Raw genomic sequence first — 22054 nt, 5'->3', positions numbered from 1 at the left:
AAGGATCAATTAAAAGATCAATATTTTCCACAAACAAAGATGGACGACGATAAGCGACGTTTCCCTTGCGGCAGACGAGGGCGCCTGCGTCGCGTATCGGCTTTACGATTTCCGGCATGATCACATGACCAAATAACGGTCGCCGCTGTTCCGACATTTCATGGAAAATTCCCATTTCTGAGCTTGGAAACCTTCCCCCCCCTTTTTTGTATGTATATATATGTACTCCCCACCCTTGGCGTGCCCCCGCCACGCCATTCGTCGTTCGAAGCGCAAAACCCCACCACGTGACCGTCGGCGCCTATGTACTTCCTCCCACTCCTTCGAAATTCTCGGCCCCCCACCATGCGGCGATGCGATACCGGATGTGCGGCAACGTCGCAACCGTTAAGTACATAAGAAACGGGGGGACTGAGGGGGGCTGGGGGGGAGAGAGAGGGAGCAAAAGAGAGGGGGCGAGGGGGAAGAGGAGAGAGCATGAGAAAGAACTGGCAACGTGTGCCACATTCAAATCTGATCCCCGGTCGGCTTCTTAGCAAAACAGTAGAAAACGAGGAACGAGAGAATCGCGAACGAGAGCGACGTGTTGCTTCGCGTGTAGTACGCCCGTAACTGTGTGATATCGCACCCGGCGAGGAGACGCGTAGTGCGCATCATCAACAGCGACATCGGCGGTGTCGAGGCGCGGTGTGTGGTATGCGAACGTGTGAGACGTGCTTAGATGTGTTGGGATACGTTCGGACACGTTGAGACTTGTTTGTGGCGTCTCTCCGTCTACATTCTTTCTCTCTCTCTCTCTCTCTTTCTCTCTCTCGCTCGCTCTCTCACACTCTCTCTCTTACTGTCTCTTACTGTCCGTCTATTACACGAGCTTAGTAGCACGGAGCATTCGAAGTAGTACTTAACAAGATGCAAGGAGCGTGTCTCTACGTATAGTGTGTTCCCTCGCGCGTGTTGAGGGGGACTCTGGCGCGACAACGGCGGCTCCTTCTTCCGGTTCCTCCGTACGAATTTTCGCGCGCGTCCGAGCCCGCGCTCGTTTGCTCGTAACCATCCAATTTCATGTAAATGTCACGGGTGCGCGGTGGCGTGGTGGCCGTGTCGCGAACAAAGTTCCACACGACGACGTGGAATTATGTGCATGGATATCCAGTTTAACGAGAAGATGGGCGACAAGAGCATCGACGAAGACGTACAGATCATCGAGGCCCGCATATACAAAGGTAAGCTTTGAGGTTAGGTAGATGGCGACCGTAGCGGCGACGGTGGCGGCGGCAGCGACGGTGGTGGTGGCGGCGGTGGCGGCGGTGGCGGCGGCGGCGGTGGTGGTGGCGGTGGTGGCGGCGGCAGCGGTGGCGGTGGCGACGACGGCGGCGGCAATGGCAATGGCGACGGTAATGGCGGTGCAGGATCGCGCGTATCTTTATCTCCTTCTCTCTTCCCTTTCCCCGCTCGCTCTTCACGCGAGATTTTACTGCCCTCGTTCTTCGTAGCGTATCTCTCCTTATAGTACGATCTCCTTCCACGACTGTATCGTACTGCTCTCGTTAACGCTGATATATCCAAGAACTGTCCACCTTCTCCAAGACGTGGTTTTCGCGCGGTACCGGCGAAACGTGGCCGGCAACCGTTCGTCGGATGATGATAAATCAAGCGTCTGTGTCGTAAGAATGGTCGACTCGGAATATGATGTGTTGATAGCAGCCGGGCGCAAGCTGCTAGAAAACTATGCATAAATATTAACGAGGTGTCAATTGGCACTATTTAATGAACGTAAACATCTTTGGGAACGTAAACGTACCTCAAAATTTTGTAGTTTCTAATACGTTATAAATTTTTTTATTCTCGCTGTATCATTTTTATTACTTTTACGTCAAATCGTGCACGTGCACACATACACATAACACACGTGTGTGCGTATGCATATTTTGATTATAGAAAACAATTGTTAAAAAATGGCGAAAACGAAAATCTCTCTTTTATAGAACATCTTACTTGGATAATTAAAAATTGATTTCTGACGTAAAGGCACGTAATACGTCGCGTGTTGTCAATACGAATCAGTCTCTTCTCGATTATACGAATTCACGAGACGTTGATAACGCGAACACGTCTCCTCAAAGATATTTCTTCGGATATTAAAAATGAGGAGGAATTCTCTATTCGAATACTGAAAGTCGCTGACAATATAAACTTGTCCACGTAAGAACTGTCCATTAGTTTATCGCGATTATGGAAAGTGCTTAAAACGATATCGCAGCATTTTTCACGCCGAATATTTATGCCTTATCTTATGTTGTTTTACATTCTTCGGAGATACTCGAGTATCTTAGTTATTTCGAGCTACTAATAATTGCATTCGGAAGTTCGGAATAAGATCGCGCATTCCGGTTTGCGAAATATCATCATTTCCAGAGAATCATTACGTACTTCAATATTGATATCACTATTCGTATCAAGTGAATGCATAAGCGATCATGCGATAGCGATCAGCTGGCCGTTTTTTTCATCTTCATTGAGACGATGCGTGAAAGACAACGTGTAATTACAATCTCTGATTGATGACATTGATTTCTATTTGCATCGAGTCTGTTGATTGATTCCCCACATCTGTTCCTAATCTGAACAAGTGTGTTTACCTCATTGTTGCATAGTTTATCTTACTGATACATGAAAGTACTATTCAAATATTCCGGGGATCGTGTCAAAGGTACATTTAGGTCACATTTATCATTTAAGTGTTACATTTACTTCAAGGCAATCTCTTTTCGATTTGGCGTACTGGTCTTCACTGGAAACTATATTCAGATACATTTTTCTCCAGGTTACTTACAAAATACATTATCTAATTAATTGGATAATGTATTATTAACCAAATGGTAGTAAAAACATTACAATATGTACTTTTTTATGTGTATCTTGGATTTTGATTCTTAATAACATGTTTTAAGGAGAAATTTGCTTCGGACACTTGAATAGTTTCCTTAGTGCTCTTTTTGTCATTTTCCTCGTATCTCGGATATCATAAAATCTTATCCCTTTCAACTATTTTTTATTTTACGAATCTTACGAATTAAAAAATCGCAAGGACAGAGATCGAAGAGAATAGATCGAGGAGAAAGAGACCACGTATTATCAATAATAATAAGTGAAACAAGATCGATATATGATATACAATCAGAGAGAAAAACACCATTTACGGTCCGGACTCGATCTTGGTAGTCTAGTAATAATATTGTATGAATTATGTATACTTTTTTTTAATTCAGTAAACTATGCGCCGATTTTTTTGTCAGCCCGTCACGGGAGGTGCAGGTTCGAACTTTGGCCGAGGTGATATATTTTGCAATAAATCCTTTACAGCGATTTAATAAGAATGCTTATTAGCATCAAAATTTAAATCGATTATCGATTTAAATGTGTGGATTTATTGTTTCAACGAGGAGCTGTGTTTTAAAGACTAATAAAAAAATCGGCGCGCATTTTATTGAATTTGGGAAAAGTATACATAATTCATACAATGTTATTTTTAGACTATGAAGATTCAGTCTGGAACGGCGTTTTTCTCTCTAATTGACAGTCATATTATATTTTTTGTCAAAAACTGACAAAAGGTTAATATACACGCCATTATTTTTTTATTCACGAGTTATCGGCAAAAAGTAACACGGCTACAGTTTCACACGCTCTTCCTTCGTATTCTCCTAGCTCTGTGCTTTTTTTCGCTCAAAATCGAAAATGCAGCTGAAAGAGAATAGATTTGCCGATATCGAGATTAAAGTAAGTTCAGGCGGCTCTTTCGCAGAAATAAGAAACAGGAGTTTGATAACAGTTTACAGCGGTGGGGAAAACATTTGGAATCAATATATCTGAAATCAAAGGATGGCAATTTTGAAGAAGGCTGCAGTTACCTATAGTTCTATTCTATAACTCTAATGACAGTATTGTTATCGTTATATTGTCGTTGCGCAGCTCTTTTATCATATAGCATACCTGCGCAACGGCAACATAACGATAACGACATTGTTATTAGACAGATTAGACGATCATTCGACAGAATAGGGCTACTGGTAAGTTTGACCTAAACGCGTCTTTTTATCACAGTTTTAGAAACTTTAGGTTGCGCTCTCGTGTATTTCTCATGTACCTCTTTTATGTACTTCTTATATATGCAATTGATATAAACAAGTTTCCTGATCCTTAATATGATAGGCAGGATGATGTCATGGTTTATTTAAATCAACCCGTAAGATGATCTTTGACTGCATAGAGACGTTATCGCGTCGTTAAATGTAATTGTGATTGACAAAAAAGGATCTGGACTTCAAAAGAACTTTCTGAACTCCCCGAGAGAAGAAAAATCTTCTTTAGATTGCGTATTGTACCGGTATATATTTTACATACATGCACGCGTATTTCTTTATGTGTTTGTGCATCGGTATCGATGCATGAAAAAATTATATATATTTTTGGTGCATTTTTCAAGTAAAGAATCTTACACACACACACACACACACACACACACGAAGTGGAACACTCTAGATTTTGGAATATTTTAGTTGAAACACTACGAAACTTGTTCCATATTAATAGTACGTTGGTAGGCAGCGCGAGTATGGTGTTGCAGAGTGACATAAAAAAATATGGCGCGTTATCCTGGAATAGGATTTCCTTTTTATATTTGTCATGTGGAGTAAAGCGCAGGTTATCGCTCTTAAATTTCGCCTCGCGCGGTACGTCTCCCCGCGCTATTATTACGAAAGCATGAATTTTCCATACGTCGTACCGCTTGGCCGTTAAATCGTTTCGCGCAGCGCCTATGTCTCTTTATGTAATAATGCAACATGCGCCGGGAACGCGCCGCGCTTATTTGTTGTAACCGCGCATCGTGTAACGTGGAGCTCGGGCTTGCTCGCCGCGAGCGCGCCTATGTTATCCATCAACCAGCTTGCTCGCGCGTGTTGCACATATAACGCGCGCTATGTGTGCGTTATGTACCACCGAGCGAGAGTTGGGAGGGACATGTGCGGCCCCGCGCGCCCGCGCGCGCACTATACATAATGTATCCGCTCGTATGTACTACATAAGGAGCGAGGAGTGATGTAACAAAGAGGCAAACTTCGCCGAAGAGAGCCGAGCGTCGCCGAGGGCAAGCGCGCTTAATGCCTCGCGCAAGTCGCACGCGTGCTTTCGGTGCCGCGTAGGAGCGCGCGGAGCCGCATGAACCTCCTCGTCAGCTGCTACAACTGCACGGCGCCATATGCAATTTCGCGTGAGCTACGCGAAAAAAAAAGGAATTACGCGTGCGGAAGGGACGGAGAGACGAATGGCGGCCGCAACATTCTGCGCCGGATCCTTTTCACTCCGGCCACGACCTTTGCTCCCTTTACGCTCTATTTTACTTACTCCGCGATCAGCCCCCCCTCCCCCCGCGGGAGGAGAGAAGCGGGAAAGCGGCGCGAGCGGCGTGACCTTCATCTGGTTTCGCCGACTCTCTTTGTCGACCGTCGACCGCGACCAAGGAAATGCGTCTTATTAACGCGTTCGGTTGCGAAATTTGTCCGTCTTGTATTCGCGCGCGTACTAGGGTACCCGCGTGTTACGTAACTATCGTCCGTCATGGTCATACTTTCGTAAGCTACAGGAAATAGGATGAGCCACTATCGCGCGGCGATAGAGGACCGGGGAATGCGCGTGAAAGAGCGAGCGAGAGCGGCGACACGGAAGGGAGATAGGGGAAGCCGGAGTTATAGCAGAACGCAGATAGATTGGAGGAGAATATATCCGTTCCGCCGCCATATTGTCCTTTTAGTAATTCCCCTCCCTCCCTGCTCGCCGCGCACCACCTTCGCTCGCCGATCTTTTCCCCCACTCTGTTTGTCCCCCACCTATCTTTACCCCCTCCCGAACCGAATATGCCTTTTGTTCGGCATAGCAACAGCAGCGTTAGAGGGCTACTATAAATAGATCGCTACGACTTTCCAGCGTTGCCAAAACGACTGGCCCAACGTGCTGCGCAGTAAAACTAGGTGCCATCAGAGCCACAGCGGCAACGTCGCAATGCTCGATGTGATATGACCTAATCAACCAAGAATTTCTAACGTATACTCCACACTCGATCGTTTTTTACATAAGGGGTTTCTATAAAATGTAACAAACTCGATCTGTGTGTGCGTTTAATAAATAATAAACGCTCGTATCTGAGTATCGCGCATTTGCCAAATTTTGGAAATTATTCGGGGATGGATTCGACGGGAGTCAATTATTTGGATGTCGGGAAAATCGCGTATAATAACCTCTAATTTATACAATTACGCGTGGGATTGCGCGAACAAAGGAATTCGTTATAGTAATTTTTTTTTTATTGCAAGTTTCTCAAGTATCGATCAAGCGACGTTGCTTTTCCGCGCGCGCGTTTCTATGTATTCGCCTATGTGGCTGAAAAGTGAGACGAGAGAGGGAATGGGCGTGCCCGGAGCGCGAGAACCGGCAACGCCGCACTCGTAAATCATGATTAAAATAATAAGTATAATACATATGTAGTACATAGGCGGCCGACGGGTTTATATACGTAAGAACTGCGCAATGGCGCGAGCGGGAGCTAACGTCTGGCTGGGTTCTGCGCAACTTTGCTCCCACTCTCCCTATGTGCTCCCCCACCGTCCGGGCGAAGCCCATGGGTGAGCACCAGGAGTTGATGGTGAGCGACGAATCAAGCACGGGCGTTGGAGAGGGGCGGAGGGGAGGGATGGAGGGAGGGACGGCGAGAAGGATGGGGGGAGTGGGAGGGTGATATCTGGAAACCACGACTATATACCCCCGCGTTTACCAATCTTGGCACTTTGCCTGAAAGAGCATATCGACCGTGCGACGTTGTCACATCGTCCGCGCGATCTTACACGCCAGTCCTGGCTACTCTTTGAGCGGTATGTACCTAGCTCCTGCAACCGGTCCATGCTACACGACGCGCCGCGATCCGAGATGGGCGGTCGTTCAGTTTAGCTATCCGCGCATCTCGCTATTGCGCGCCTTTTCCCTTCCCCTCTCCTCCGTTTTCCCCTTATTTTCTCAGAAAATCTGAGGCCTCGTGACCAAAAGTGAAACGTTCGCGCGTCAAATGAACGAGGTCTTTTTTTTAGGGTCAACATATCCCGAATGTTTAACACATTTACTTCAAAATTGGCGAAATCTCATTCAAATTTTTATCGAAGTAGAGCCAACGACAGCCATGAAGTTAACTGAGTTAACTCTATAGTCGATTTCTAATATCCTGTCCAATAATCGCTTCTAATGATACATATACGTAAAATTGTCATATATGTGCACGTAGGATTGTCTTGTCATTCTACTTTTCTAGTTTTTTCGTTTCTGCGTGCAAAAAACGAATTTTGCACAGCAACGATTTATTCGTGTATACATTATACATTGTCGTTAAATTTTACTTCTTTGATAGGTCATATACAATACTGTACAATGATAGGTACACAAATACGATCATGCACAGTTCTATTATTATAGGCTAATTATAATTTTAGGCATTAGAAAAAGATAAAAAGTAAATTAAACCGGGATTAAAGTTAATCCGCATTGGTAGAAATGGACATAAGTGGTCAACTAGCTGTATTTAATGACGATAGTGTCATTTATCGTAAAGAAAAAAATCTTTAAATTTTAAAACGAGGAATTCAGTCACGGAGATATATCTGTATGCGGTGTATGAGGATTATAGGGGAACATTTATTTACTAGTCACTCGAATCGTCACAGAGTTTACATGCTAATTATCCAAGATTAATAGGACCCGCATGAGATCGACGAGATTCGGTCTCATTCCGCGCGTGCTTTCCCTGTTCCATACAAGGCATTCCGTCTCGCGAGTCTCACGATTTACGCGAAATCTATCGATCGCTCGGCTATGCGCATCCTTTACCGAGTGTGCTCGTTTCGAACCGCGTCCACGCGGCTCACGGGGCAACAGAAAAAAAATAATGGAAAAAAGTCTCGGGTGAGCGTCCCGTAGGTATCCTGTACCCATTCCGCGTATACAGGGTGTCGCGGAATCGGCGCATCACCGGCATCACTTCCGGCCATGGACCGGCCACTCATCGATCGGCATCGCGTCTCGCGGGTCGAGTATCACATCCGGAGTATTCGAGCCGACGGCACCGCTCGGCGAGGACGTCGCGCCGACTGTCACTGCCGACTGCCGCGTGCCCGAATCGTCGACCGCGAGAACTGAGAAATGCTCGCGCGCTAATCCCGAGAATGCCGAGGCCGGTTTGAGTGTGGCCCGCCGAGGACGACACTGGCGAGAGTGCGGCGTGGCGCGGCGCGGCGCGGCGCGGCGCGGCGCGGTGTATCTAGCGCGGTATAGCGCGGTACACTCCGCGCAAAGAGTATGGAGTACCGCGCGAAACCGCTCCCGCGTAGACGTGTATACAGCGGGGGGCTAGGCCGCGGAGATGCCTAGTGTCTCCGCGAAGCCGCGGGCGGTCAGCTCGATCCGGCTGCGACGACATCGAGGCCTGAAATCGAGGTTTCGCACCGAAGACCGGGAACACGTTAGCGCGCGCGCGCGCGCGCGATAGTATGGCGCTGTCCTCGTTCGAGAGTGTCGCGGTTTTTGGGATAGCCCCGGCGGCTCGCGGAGCTACGCCCGGACGACGAGCGTGTACGTAGTCGGCGGTGGAGCGATACCGTCTACGTTATCCCGTTCTTCCCCTGTTTTACCCTCGACGTATCGAGCGCGGCAGTGGTGGTGGTGGCGGTGGTGGTGGTGGCGGCAGCAGCAGTTGGTGGCGGCGGTGGTGGTGGTATTGGTGATGATGATGATGAGGATCTTTCGCGCCACCTGGTATAATCGTGTCGGCGTACAAAGTGAAACGTCGTCGTCGTCGTCGTCGTCGTCGTCGTCCTCGTCGTCGTCAAGGGAAAGCGTGAAAACTGCAAAAGTCGGCGCGAGCACCGACTAGGGGGACAACTTTCCCGTTTGCCGATCGCATCGCGCGATCGTCCACAATTCCGCTGATACGTCATCCTCATCCTCGTCTTCGTCCTCCCGCTCCTCCGCCCGTCGTGTAACATGGATCGCGCGCGGTACCGTCGGCGGTGCTCGTAGGTGGACGGGCTGCTGGTGCTGGTGCTGCTGCTGCATGCTATAACCTCAACGGGAGGATACACTGTGGCGTGTCGGTACGCCTCAGCTGTGCCGCGAGATGTGATTTCGCGCGACCTACCCAAGGGCGAACCCTCTCGAGCGTCGAGGATGAGGAACGGCTTCACCGACATACCGGTCGCGAGTGCCGACAGCAGCACGGACGCCATATGGCTCGAGAAAAGCAGTCCGTCGCGGATGGCACCCGAGCGAATGTCACTCAGTACGTCTCTCTCCCGTATACGTTCCGATCGTCGCGCGCGAGCCGCGACGAACTCGGGAATGTCGTACCGATTTCACGGTGACATCTCCGAGCTGTTGACAGCTCGGCGCGATCGGCACGCGGAGATCGTTTCGTTGTCGATGAGCAGAGAGAAAAGAAATATCGCGCGTCCTTTCTGTTTCTATGTCCGCGGCATTGGAACATTGAGCTAGCCGTCGCGATCGCGATCGCTCGTACCGATCTCCGATGTCATTCCGGAATCGTTGGGCGAGGAGGTTCACCGAGCGCGCGAATTGACGTTCGGCGGCGGCGAATTGACGTTGTATGACATCTCGACGTCGCCGATGGAGCCCAGGAATGTTTACGTTTACGCAGTTTACATTTTACATGTCGCTAATCGCGTCAACGCGACGCAGCGCCGTGTCATCGAGCGCGCGCGCGGGATCGATCGAGGATCCACGATCGAAACTCGCGTCACGTGCGCGACGATTTGGCTCTATCTACCTGCCCGCTTTGCCTTTTGACACTTCAACGCTCTGGGCCGGCGTGTTTACGCAGCACGCCGGAAATTCTGGCTTATTTTGACGCGCCTCGAACGGGCTTAAAATGCGTCCGACGGATCGATTTAATCGGAGCGACCCTCGATGAATCCTCCTGCCTTTCGATTGCCGCGCGGCGAAAACACTAATCGGCTTGTACGAGGGAAAAATAGTTGCGCTAAAAAATATTGTTCTTTTTCGAACTCTCTGTCTGTTATCACTTGATTTGAAAGTGTGCATGTATTGTGGAACTTTTCGGAATGGATTCCGATCGGAATTGTTTAGTTATTTCCTAATTTCTATTGTGTTATCAGGGAATTAATTCCCAGACAGAGCACGCATGTCTAAAAGATGTCTAAGATGTCTTTTAGACACGCATGTCTAAAAAATACCTTAAAGATATCTGCTGTCTGGATTCGGAATAATTCAAATAGTCCGAATAATCCGAAAAGTTCTATAACACGTGCCCAGATTTGATTTCTAGATTTGATTTCTAAATGCGCGTAGTTCTTGGTTGAGGTATACGTAAAAAGTTGATGATTACTTAATTTTACTAATTTTTATTATCTAATGATTGTGTATTACGATTAGTTTTATGTTAGTTGACGTAATAGTGCGGACTGGTGCGGACTAAGCAACACAAAAAAAAGTTATTTTTTAAGTTACACACTAAATCGATTTAGAATTTATCGGATGTATTTAAAGATATGTTGTCGTATAACGATAATATTAAATTTATGTGATAAATAATCGGGAATAAGATTTAGCTGGTCTATTATTCACGTTGATCGGTCGATTGAATGTAATATTTTATAAACAGCACAATCGTATGTGTTGACAGAATTTCTCTTACTAGCAATGTTTATTATTGTAATCAATTTCTCGACTTTCAATATAATAAACAACATTAGTTTTCTATGTACATTAAATTTTCTTTTATTCCAAATGGTCTCTTCGAAAGTCTATTTATGTACCTATATCTAATGTTATTCTGTCATTGCCACGTGGCAATAATTAGCAATGCATAATTAGAAACTAAGCGTTAAAAACAACTTTCGAGAATACGAGGCTTATACGCTTTTCGTTTTTTAGATTTCGAGAAAGTCGTCGTTAAGCAAGAACGTCCAGACGATGCGGAAATCCGTGAATTGGCTGCCAAAATGGTGGAAGCACACAAGGCGAAAATGCTGGCGAGCATGCCAGCGGTGCAACAGCAACAACAGAGGCAGCAGTGCCTTGTACCGCAGCCTAATCTTCCCGGTATTCTTGGATACCTGAACAAACGGCCAACCGACGGGCAGTCCGCTCCAAAACCGCCGACGGGTAATTTGGAAAGTAAAGTGCCGACACCCGACGACGATAGTCAGAGAGGACGATTCGGTTGGACGTGCTTTGACGAATGTCACATACCTTATATATTTCGCTCCGGCGAAAAGTATTGCGCCGTACGCATCCTAGAGTCTAAGCTTCTCAACAAGTACCTGAGCTTTCTTCATTCGGACATCTACAGTTGCACATGTATAAGGAGTTACTACATTACGGAGGCCGAGAGCAAGTTGTTCAACGAGATCAACACCAGGCACTGCGAGAATCAGTTCGGAAGGGACGCGTTTACGTGCAAAGACCTGGTGGTGCGTCTCTCGGACGCCAAGGAGTTTTATACGTTTCTCGATGTGTGTTACACCAAACTGACCGCCGGTACCAATCCGAGTGTGACCGGCGGACGCAAGGCGGAGAAATGTGGTTTCATACGAATAAACAAAGAGTCCGTGGTACCTTACACGGTAAAGGACGGTCTACAGTATGTGCCGCTGTTTTATTTTGAGGGCGAGACGGAAAATCTCAAGCTAAAGGCGGAAAAGCTCGAGGGCTGGGATTTGTCCTACTTGAAGTTCTGCTGCAAGGTACAGGGTATACGTAACGAACTGTTCGCGAGTGAAACGTGTTCGGTGATTAGTCTGAGTGATATTAAGAGTTACTTTCCACCGGGTACCGGTTTCGAGGACTACTGGCCGACCAAGGTTATGGACTCGCAGTTACTGGTGAACAGCAACGGCGGTGGTTCCGGCGGTGGATGGACGAAACAACCGCCTACACCGCCGGCGACCAAGCCTCCTCCCTCCGTGCAGAGCGCGAATAAAGTGGTACCACCTTTAAACGCTCGTGCCGCCGTACCGATGCCTAACATAATGCCGCGGGGACCTGTCGTCAGCACGGCACCGCAGATGCCGCGAATAGGGCAGCCGAGACCCGTGTCGACAACGCATCCCGCGCATTCTTCCCCATCGGGACTTCCCGTCAGTAGATCGAGCATAGTGTCGCAGCCTATGCTCAATAACGTTCAAGGTGTGGTTAACGGCTGGTCGGGTCTCGTCGGCGGTCAACCTACCTTTCAAACGTCACTCGGCTCTCAGGCTAGCATTATACGAGCGACTCTGAATAATGTGATGCACAACGTAAGCTAATCTTCTTGCATTACAAATTATAATATGCGATGCGAAGTCTTAACCCTTAATGTGCATACGTTTTTTCGGTACCTTCTAAGTGCATACGTGGGTATGTCACGTCCAACGCTATTTTTCCCTACCTCAAAGTCCACATCTAAAAAAGTATTTTTAAAAAATCTAAAAAAAATATTCATGAAACATCTGTCTGCATTGTAGACGATTATACCCAACCCAAGTAGAACAAATCAGTCATGAAAATATCAAAATGACATTTTTTACGCGTCATCGTGACGTCAAAATGGCCCATTAGAAGCATCTAATCTTGACTAATCACTACTTCTCTTTGACTTTTATTTGATCTTTTCGTTCTATTTAAAAATATACTCGAAATATGTTATGAGAACTGAAGAAAATTATGACTGATCATGCAATTTGTAACAATATATACTGTTACATATATCGCGAGTCTCGTAAAATAGCATATCACAAGTCAGTCATTTCAAACTGATTCTTAAAGTTGACCATATAATGACATAAAATTCATCATTTTAATGTCACCTTGACGTTTCTGTGATTAACTTGTTCTACTTGGGTATTAGTCATTTTGATAAACATCGTTTATTTAATGTCTTCTGACAGGCTTGCAAGTTTTACAGTTACGAGCAGATATCACTTTGGCTCGGACGCCGTAGACCCACATATGCATCTTAAGGGTTAAATATAATTTTTTTTGTTACAATTGTAGCTTTATGTTTTTATATCACATATCAGACCAAATGTACAACTTTTGATTTTCAGCAACAAATGACCGCTGCTCCCAAAACCTATCCTCAACAGTCTAGAAATAGAGCGACTAGTAGTGGAGCAGCAGCTCAGTATCCTGTATACCCGACGACAACCATGCCAGGGGTTGTTCAAGCCCAACCACCGCCTCTTATACGAGCAACTGTTCACTCCAATCTGTAAGTGTCAATAGAGCTTTCTAAAAGCTTTCTGATATAGCTTAGTATGTATACACGTGTTATAAGCTCACAAAGCTTGAAATAATTTCAAAAAATATCTTTGTTTTTCTTTTATCAATAGTTTTTTTTGGCAACAATGTATTCTTATACCGTACGCTTGCTTATGATAAAGCAAATCAATTAGCATAGATTGTACGTAATATCCAATTAAACGCACCTACTTATTTCGTATGTGTATGGCGTTTGTGCTGTTTGTGAAAATTTAAAACTTATATATTGCGAAAGATAATTTTGGTTTCTAGAACAAAATAAGATTGATATTTCTTTTCAATCAAACAAACTAATGTGTGAAAGTAAAGTTGTGAGAGAAAGAATTTTCACTTTTTGTATACGGCACATTAAGCATGAAATATTAGAGCATTAGAGTCATGTGCTTATCCTAGCTTGAAACATTATGTTTACATACATAAAGCGTAATTATAATATATTTAGAGTATCTGCACCATAGCTTTCTGCATTTGTACATACAACCTATGATTTTTTTTGTATAGTTATCCCACCTATGGGAAGGATGACTGGTGAGTCCTTGTAACATATATTATTGTCATATAGATTATTATAAGAAATAAGATAGCATGCATACATTTATATTTCTATATGATAAATCATATAGATAAATTTAATATTAATATTTATAATTAATCTACATGACTTACATGACTGTCTTTAAAGCTTCTTTGCGTGATAAATACATTGGTTTAGTTGTGAATCTACTTTCACGTCGTAATTTATTAATGTTACTTATGTTTGTCACATATAGTGTTCATATATTCAAAAATTTATAATGATTAATGTATGATTTATTATACTGCTGTCAATATACAAACAGAATAGTCCTGTATGTGTCTAGGTATCCAGGTCGGAAATATTTCTTACCTGAAAAGCTTATTTTTACCTGAAAAGGTTTGAGCTTTCAGGACGAGTGGTCCTGTAAAGACCAGGCTTTTTATCTCAGAAACTCTTAATCCGATTTTTGTGAAACTTGCTACATAGGGGGTTTTCATGGTGTACTATTCGAATTTGAAACCAAAATTTAAAATGGCGGATTCAAAATTTTAAATAATGCAATTTATATGAAACTTTATATAGGTTTTTGAGGTCATTAAGTTCAATTCTAATCTCAGATCTTCGACTCGTTAGAGCAGTGCACAACTTTCTGCGCTACGATCGCAGAATAATAGAAAAACTACTTTAACACTATTCATGTCATTAGCTCGAGTATATACGAAACAAGTTAAACGTATCCCGTTCTGAGCAAATTTATTATTTCAAATTTTGTAATTATAAGGTTATATTCGAATTTAGCGAACTCAAAAACCTGTACAAAGTGAGTTTCACGCAAATTGCATCACTATTTGAATATTGGGTCCGACATATTAGATGTTAACATTTTGGAATTGCGAGGCCAGACTCGTAAAAAGTGAAACTCAAACTTTAAGAAAACTATAGTTTTGATATTTTATTTCTGTTAGAAAGCCCCCATTCTGAGAGGGTTAATGATCTCAGGTAATATTCAGGTAAAGACCGAATGCTCATTATGCGAATGGGAAAAGTCTCGAACAACATTGTATCTTAAGAGGGTAGTCGATGGTTTGAAATGCCGTAAAGAAAGGTATTTTTCAGGTATTTTTTTGTAAACGAAAAAAAGCGAACAAAAATGCTCTTTTTTCTACATTATATCCTGATCATTAAGAGGTGTAAGTGATGGACGGTGTAAATGTTTCTAGCTGTTCTAGGTATCTGAAACGCAAAAACTAAAATTGTTTTATTCAGGAGAAGTGTGGCTATCGTCTGAATTAGAACCAAACCAATATTTCCATTCTGGATGGAAATTTCCATTCTGGCTGTTAAAAGGACGCCAAAATGGCGGCTTTTTTATTAAATAAAAATATTATAGCTTTTCAATTTAGAAACGACCAAAACCCATGGTCGAAAAAGTCGTGACGATTAATCCGACCAAAACCAATGGTCGAACTGTCACGACACTAGCCAAACGTTATAATATTTATTCTAGTTCAGACAATAGGCACACTGAATAAGAAAATTTTTGGTTTTTGCGTTTCTGATACCTAGAACAGCTACAACAGAATCATTTACACCGTCTGTCATTTACACCTTCTAGTGACCAGAATATAACATAGAAAAGAAGAGCCTTTTTATTACTTAAAAAATAAAAATATATTCTTAAAATAAGGCTAAGAGAACATGCAAAATTTAATGTTATTTGCTTTCTTCGTTTCCATACAAAAAATTCCTGAAAAGTACCTTTTTTTCATGACCTTTCAAACCAGAATATCCCCTTATTGATTCTAACGTAAAATGATGTGCTATATAGAAATTATTTATCAGGATGTCTAGGTAATATTCCGAGTAGTATAAGTAAAATATCTGAGATGCAAGTAATGGATGAAATAAATGTTGACAGCATTATTATAAATCCATTTGTAAAACTGATTTTTCTATTGAATTTATTAATAAAATATGTTTATATAATATACAGTGTCCAATAATAGGTGTAACATCGCTTGTGGAGAGGTAGAGCGGGTTAAATTGAATAGAAAAGTTCTTTTTGTGATTTTCCTAATAATTAATAAGATATTAATTAATAAAGACCAGTATGCATCCGTGCGATTGTAAGCGCGCGACCGCAAAAGACCGCCTAACGTTATGGCGATTGCGGTTGCTACGCGTGCAGTGGCATTGCGAGGAGCGGGCTTCTAGCAACAGCCAATGATGCGTAATATTTATAATTGGGCTAACTTTTACTGTATGTTTTTTAAATCGCACAGATGCACGCTTCCTCGCAGAGCTTTATTAATTAATTTTTTTATTAATTATTGCGAAAATCGCAAAATGGTAGAGAACTTTTCTGTTCAGTTTAATCCGCTCTACTACCTACGAGTGGTGTGTTACATCTATTACCAGACACCCTGTATACACCCACATAGAAGTTATTTTTATATAAATTTTATTTTTTACTCTTACAAACTAATAATGCAAAAGAATGTATTCATTAAAAATTAAATTATATTTTGTTTCATTTGTAACAAGCATAAATATAACAATATGTAATTTTACTATGACTGCATAAGTTTTATATTGTTTTTGTGCGATGTATTAAATATTTTATTAACTTATGTAAATTTATTTAAATGAGATAAAGATGCAACAAATAAACGTACATGCACAATAGACATTCATATTTATTGCCGAAGAGGCTAAAGACTTTAACGATAGAATAAATAAATAAATGATAAAATTAGTAACAATTATTTTTAGAAATAGTGAAAAATAATATAACTAATTTTTGTATTTCAGGGTGACCACTACGTATGCAACACCTACGTTAGGTGTGCCTAACGCAGTCACAGCAACCACATATCCACAGATGCTTGGTTTAAGCGAACAAGTCCAAGCTTTAATGCCAGTACCTACATCAGCGCCAAATTTATTACATCCACAAAGGCATACACCATCTGTGCATAACACATCTCATGCAAAATACCCACCTCCTTTGATACCAGTCAATGGTAGCAGCGGCAGCAGCGGCAGTTCCAGGTACATATCGTTACTTATCATTATTTTAAGGGAAGCAAATAAATAAATATGGGATGAATGGAGGTTTCTTGTTTCAGCATTTATAAATGCGCTTGATTCAACTAATAAATAGCAGCGTTTACGTTTAAGTTATTTTTTAGGGATTCCCGAGGGAGGAAACCATTGATACCAATATCGGAACCACATATATCTTCTTGTCATGTACAACCATACCAAATACAAAAAGCGCTAATTGAAGAAAAGATGGTACCCTGTATTAATTTCAAACCTTATATCTCTACTGAATTGTTGATGACACTTCCCGACTTTGTTTCCAATTTTTTTCCTGCCTGTGACATCGAGAGTTGTAGACAAGTCCTTACAGATGTGCTACATATAGACTTATATCAAGGAAATGGGTAAATATATAGATGAATAGGACAATGATGACTAATAGATAAATAAGATAGTGATGATACTTAGCCTGTCATATTCTATGAAATAATCCATTTTTATATAAAAAAATATAACTTTACAGACTACAAATGAAGATGTTAATCGAAGCAGGCAAATGTTCTTCGCATACAGAAGATCTACCTTTAATCCAAGTTAGGAGTATAATGAAATACATGCCACAATTCAAGTACATGTTCAATAGAGGAGATATGGTCATGCCTTCCCCAGCTCATTCGTCTGAAGAGCACCCATCCAAAAAGCGTCAACGTACCAGCTAGGATTGGCTACAGCCTTACTGGCCTACTTATGATTATTACCATTCGGCATTCTAAAGCCGATATCGATGGTCTCATCGATATTCCCGTCATTGTGTTTTGGAACGCCTTTAAGAGAGATAGGCGTATCTAAAACAAAAGATAATTCGCGTATGATGCGCGATAAAACGTACATTGACTGATGCTTCAAGTGTAAAGTGATAGTGGTGAGCTATTTCTTTCTCCAAAGTGTATCGAAGAGGACACGACTGTAAATAAATTTAAAACGTGTAAATTCAAAATATGGTTGATAATTCAGATCTGCTTTCTACGTAGAAAGATTTATTTCAACGGTCGACATTAGATATGAATAACTCTGCCAAATTTTCGTATCGACTCTTACTATCTTCTTCTTGCATCATTTATAACGAGCCAGATGTGTGTAAATAAAAAGTGTGCTTTATCTCGGAAGAGGCGATATGCATACGATAGAATTGCTATCTTCTGCCAAATTGTCATCGAATTTTTTTTCGGTGCGGCCCTTATTAGAATAAAGCGTCTTAGTTGTGCGTGTCCGTCGGTTGCCAAGATGCGAGCAGCAAGGATAGTGAACGTCGGCACGAGAATCGGGTCGAAAGTTGCATTTGATGCCGACCATTGATTTATTTTCATTTTCGAGAGACCTGTTATATAATATAAAGATCACACTATATTGTCGCAGGATAAAATAGACCTAAGATAAAAAATTATCTTATTTTCAAGTTAAATGTATTCCATCATTCCACACACATACATACTCTTTCGTCTCTTCCCCTTCCACATAAGCGCGCGCGCATACATACACACAAACACAAACACGCGTGCAACATAACAAATATTTATTTCTACCTCTTTGCACAACAGTGAATACTATTTTTTTCGACTTCGTGCTCTATAATGTTTCTTGTTATATATTAGTATCTTGCGTATATGAAAAAAAAGTGAAAGTTCTGTTTTAAAGTAAATTCGGAGAAAGAAAATGCTATTATCCCATTTGGGCATAACGTGCTATAGAGTTATTCATAATGAATAACCTATTTTGCATATTAAATGTATATCAATAAAAAAGCGAAAAATGGAAGTAAAGCTTCTTCAAGTTCCTAGCTATTATTAGTGCGTATCCTGATAACTAGCTACAAGCTAATTTAAAAGCGTTAGGCCATTCATTTATTGCGATAATTTTGCGTGAGTTTTTATACGATTTTCATAAAACTTGTTAAAAAGCGTTAAGGTAATTTATTGAACAGTTTTTGTTTCGAGTGTTTAAAAAGAAGTATATTGTACACAGAGGAATGTGGTGGACGTATTGAATGAAAATAATGAAGTAGAACAAATGCCTACTTAATGTGAAAAGATGGCAGTGAGCAATATCTTATGGACTACATCTTTAGAAGATACGAATAATGTACAAGATCTGACTTTGACATAATTGACAAGAAAATAAAGCTGACATTACTTTTTGCGTTTCTTTTTAAATATAATTATGATAGTATTTCGCAATATTGCTGCTGCATCTTTCTGATATTCGCATTGTAAACTTTTGCTTTAAACAGCGAATTTTCCGAAATTTGTTACACAAAGGTATCTAAATTTAATAATTCTTAAGCCTCACTGAAGACAAGTATCTCGTGATGGGTTTAGATGAAAATTTACCAGTGGTAAATTTTCTGTAACTCTTAACGACAGTTTGGTTATCGTTATATCGCGCAGCCTTTTTTTACCATATATAATATCTGCGCAACGCGAATATAACGATAACGAAACTGTCGTTAAGAGTTACAGAATCAGCTCCCGGGTCGGATAAAAAAAGACAGCGTGTGATCGAAATAGGAGCATACAAAGTGCATAAAAGTGTACGGCAAACAATATTTATTCATGCAAATGTGTTATACGCATTGAGAATGGTAACGAAAGGCGGTTTCGCTTAGCGAATGCCAGATTCAAATGTACAATTTGTGACGTCTCTAACCCACTTCACAGATACATTAAATTTATGTACGCATTCGGCATTTGAAAAATGTTCAACCTATGTAGAAAGCTATTCAAATATTTATATATGAATATAACACGAAAATGCGACAAAAAAGAAAAACATTCAAATGGTGAAAAGAAATCTGGTTGATATTTGAAGCCACGTTAAAATAGTCTTCCACACGAGCGATTCATATAAATACGTCACAAATCAAATTTTGTTCAGTTCAATAAATTTTCTCTAAATATCGACATTATATTAATGTGTCTTCGATAATTGTCATTTATTTCCATTTACAATAATAAAAAGTGCAGGACGCGATAGCGGGCCCTCCAGGGCAGTGTATAAAATGCTATTTTATCTCTTCTCGATGGGACGGAGGATTAAAGAGTTATCGACCAGCTATATATATATATATATATATATATATATATATATATGTATGTATGTATGTATGTATATACATATATATATATATATACTTTCGTCACTTACTAATTTTTAGTGTAAAAAAGCTCTAAAACAAGTGTACATGATAAACAAGTGTATATAAAGAGATAATTATAACGACTGATTCACGTCGAACGTGGATCTTCCGCGTAAGGCAGATATTGTTTGGATATTCTGTCGTAGTGAATATAGTGTATTATTTATGAAGCGATATTTTGTGGTATTACGATTTGAAAGACACCTTGCATTGCGCTATCGAGAGACTTTGGACTGGTATATCTTACTGTTACAAACAAAAATGATTCAAGAAAATGAAGAAATCCGAGGATGGAGAAAAAAAGATGCCTGGCGATTTATTATTTAAATAAAAACATTTTTGAGAGCGGTGATATTATTTCATTTAATCGACGTTAAACGTTGTCTAATTTTAGTTTTTACACTCTATATTCTGCGTTATGTACACAAACGGCAGATTTAGCGGATTTATTGTCCGAAATGGTACACTTTTTATTTTGCGTTTTGTTTTTTATTTCGTTCACGAGTACGTAAGTTTGATGTAATTATAGGTGCGTTCGGGGAGACGCTATTAGCGCTGACAACGTCATTCTATCTCTGTTACTTACTGAAAGTTGAACAAAGACAGAGCACGCTTATAGCGCTAAAAGCGCGCTCCCCGAACCCAGCCTATATCGAACAATGCTATAATTTGCGGAAGGATTTGCATATATGTATACGTGCAACGAAGGAAAGTATACGTCGACTGATTGTTTGGCGCGAACGGAAAAAAGCGTCTGTGGAATTTTTTTCAGTTATTTCAATGGGAAACGCGTACCATTTTATTACTTCGTAAATCGTGTTGCGTGCGCGATTTTATTCCTCTCGAGGTAAACGCAAGAGATGGGCTCCAGTCCAAGACGTATAATATCATTTTTAATATATTAGATTAGCACATTTATTTGTTAACGTTTGTTAAAACTGTGTATTATACTTTATCACGCTATCATTTGTACATATAGAGCGTAAGGAAAATAGGACTATTAGATATTTCAAAATAAATTCATGATACAATCAATGGAAGCCAGTTATTTTTTTCGCGTCCTACGTCCTTCGTGCGCGCGCGCATTTTTTATTGTACGTACGTTAAATTATACAGGATGTCTGATAATAGGTACAAAACCGCTCGTGAAGAGGTAGAGCGGGTCGAACTAAATAGAAAAGTTCTGTATCATTTTGCGATTTTCTTAATAATTAGTGAGAAATTAATTAATTGATCTGCGAATCAACGTGCATCCACGCGATTGTAAACACGCGGCGAGGCATTGGGAGGAACGTGTTTCTAGCAACGGTAGCCAATGATAATAATGCTGGGTTGTCTTATCGCACGCTCATTCGCAGATCTTAATTAATTTCTTATAAATTATTCTGAAAACGCAAAATGCGAATTAGAATTTTTCTATTCGGCTCCATCTACCCACTAGTGCTGTACACCTATTATCAGAAATCCTGTATAATTAATATATTAATATATTTATAAATATAAATATAGATAGGTCCAATATATAAATTTCTTGAGTAGAAGCTTAAAATTCCCGCGCTTCTCTTTTCCAAAGTTTGATCGATCGACTCTTGATTCTGTTCCGAGTTTTGATTTCTTCCCAGTCATTTTAATTCTTTTAAGGAACATAATTTAAGCAACGAACCGAAAGAAGTTAATTTAATTAAAGTCGTTTTTTGTTGCGGGAAAATTTGATACAAAACTGCAAGCGATAGACCAACGCTGCGGATGGCCGTAGCGATTTCTTGCCAACTTTTATTGTTCTTTATAGAACTCATTGAAACGCTGAATTGTTTTCCAACAAAGAAAACATCGATTTTTAGTTTTTGTTATAAACGTCTATAATAAATTTAAGCGACGCTGATTGCCTAAAGACATCAGTAGCAATCGGATGATTAAACTTAGGC

The 22054-nt window shown here is 41.3% G+C and overlaps 1 protein-coding gene across 4 annotated transcripts; it reads left to right on the top strand.

Annotated features, from left to right (window-relative positions):
* Positions 1 to 451: 451 nt before the first annotated feature.
* LOC139772961 (uncharacterized) lies at positions 452 to 21164 on the top strand. Of its 4 annotated transcripts, none has more exons than XM_071707066.1 (7): positions 452 to 1223; positions 11008 to 12371; positions 13161 to 13324; positions 13876 to 13902; positions 16703 to 16942; positions 17083 to 17340; positions 17460 to 21164. In XM_071707066.1, the coding sequence occupies exons 1-7, from the start codon at positions 1136 to 1138 to the stop codon at positions 17653 to 17655; spliced, it is 2337 nt and encodes a 778-aa protein (XP_071563167.1). In that variant the 5' UTR covers positions 452 to 1135; the 3' UTR covers positions 17656 to 21164. The 4 variants fall into 4 exon arrangements, with proteins under 4 accessions (XP_071563167.1, XP_071563186.1, XP_071563176.1 ...); XM_071707085.1 differs by lacking the exon at positions 452 to 1223 and adding an exon at positions 8430 to 8670; XM_071707058.1 differs by lacking the exon at positions 452 to 1223 and adding an exon at positions 8444 to 9376.
* Positions 21165 to 22054: the final 890 nt, after the last annotated feature.

The sequence above is a fragment of the Temnothorax nylanderi genome, unplaced genomic scaffold (genome assembly GCF_030848795.1).
Source record: "Temnothorax nylanderi isolate EJ_2023f unplaced genomic scaffold, tnyl_v1.0 TNYL_tig0004_pilon, whole genome shotgun sequence".
In the NCBI taxonomy this organism is placed as follows: Eukaryota; Metazoa; Arthropoda; class Insecta; order Hymenoptera; family Formicidae; genus Temnothorax; species Temnothorax nylanderi.
The sequence above is the reverse complement of the archived record's forward strand: the minus strand, read 5'-3'. Positions and strand labels throughout refer to the sequence as shown.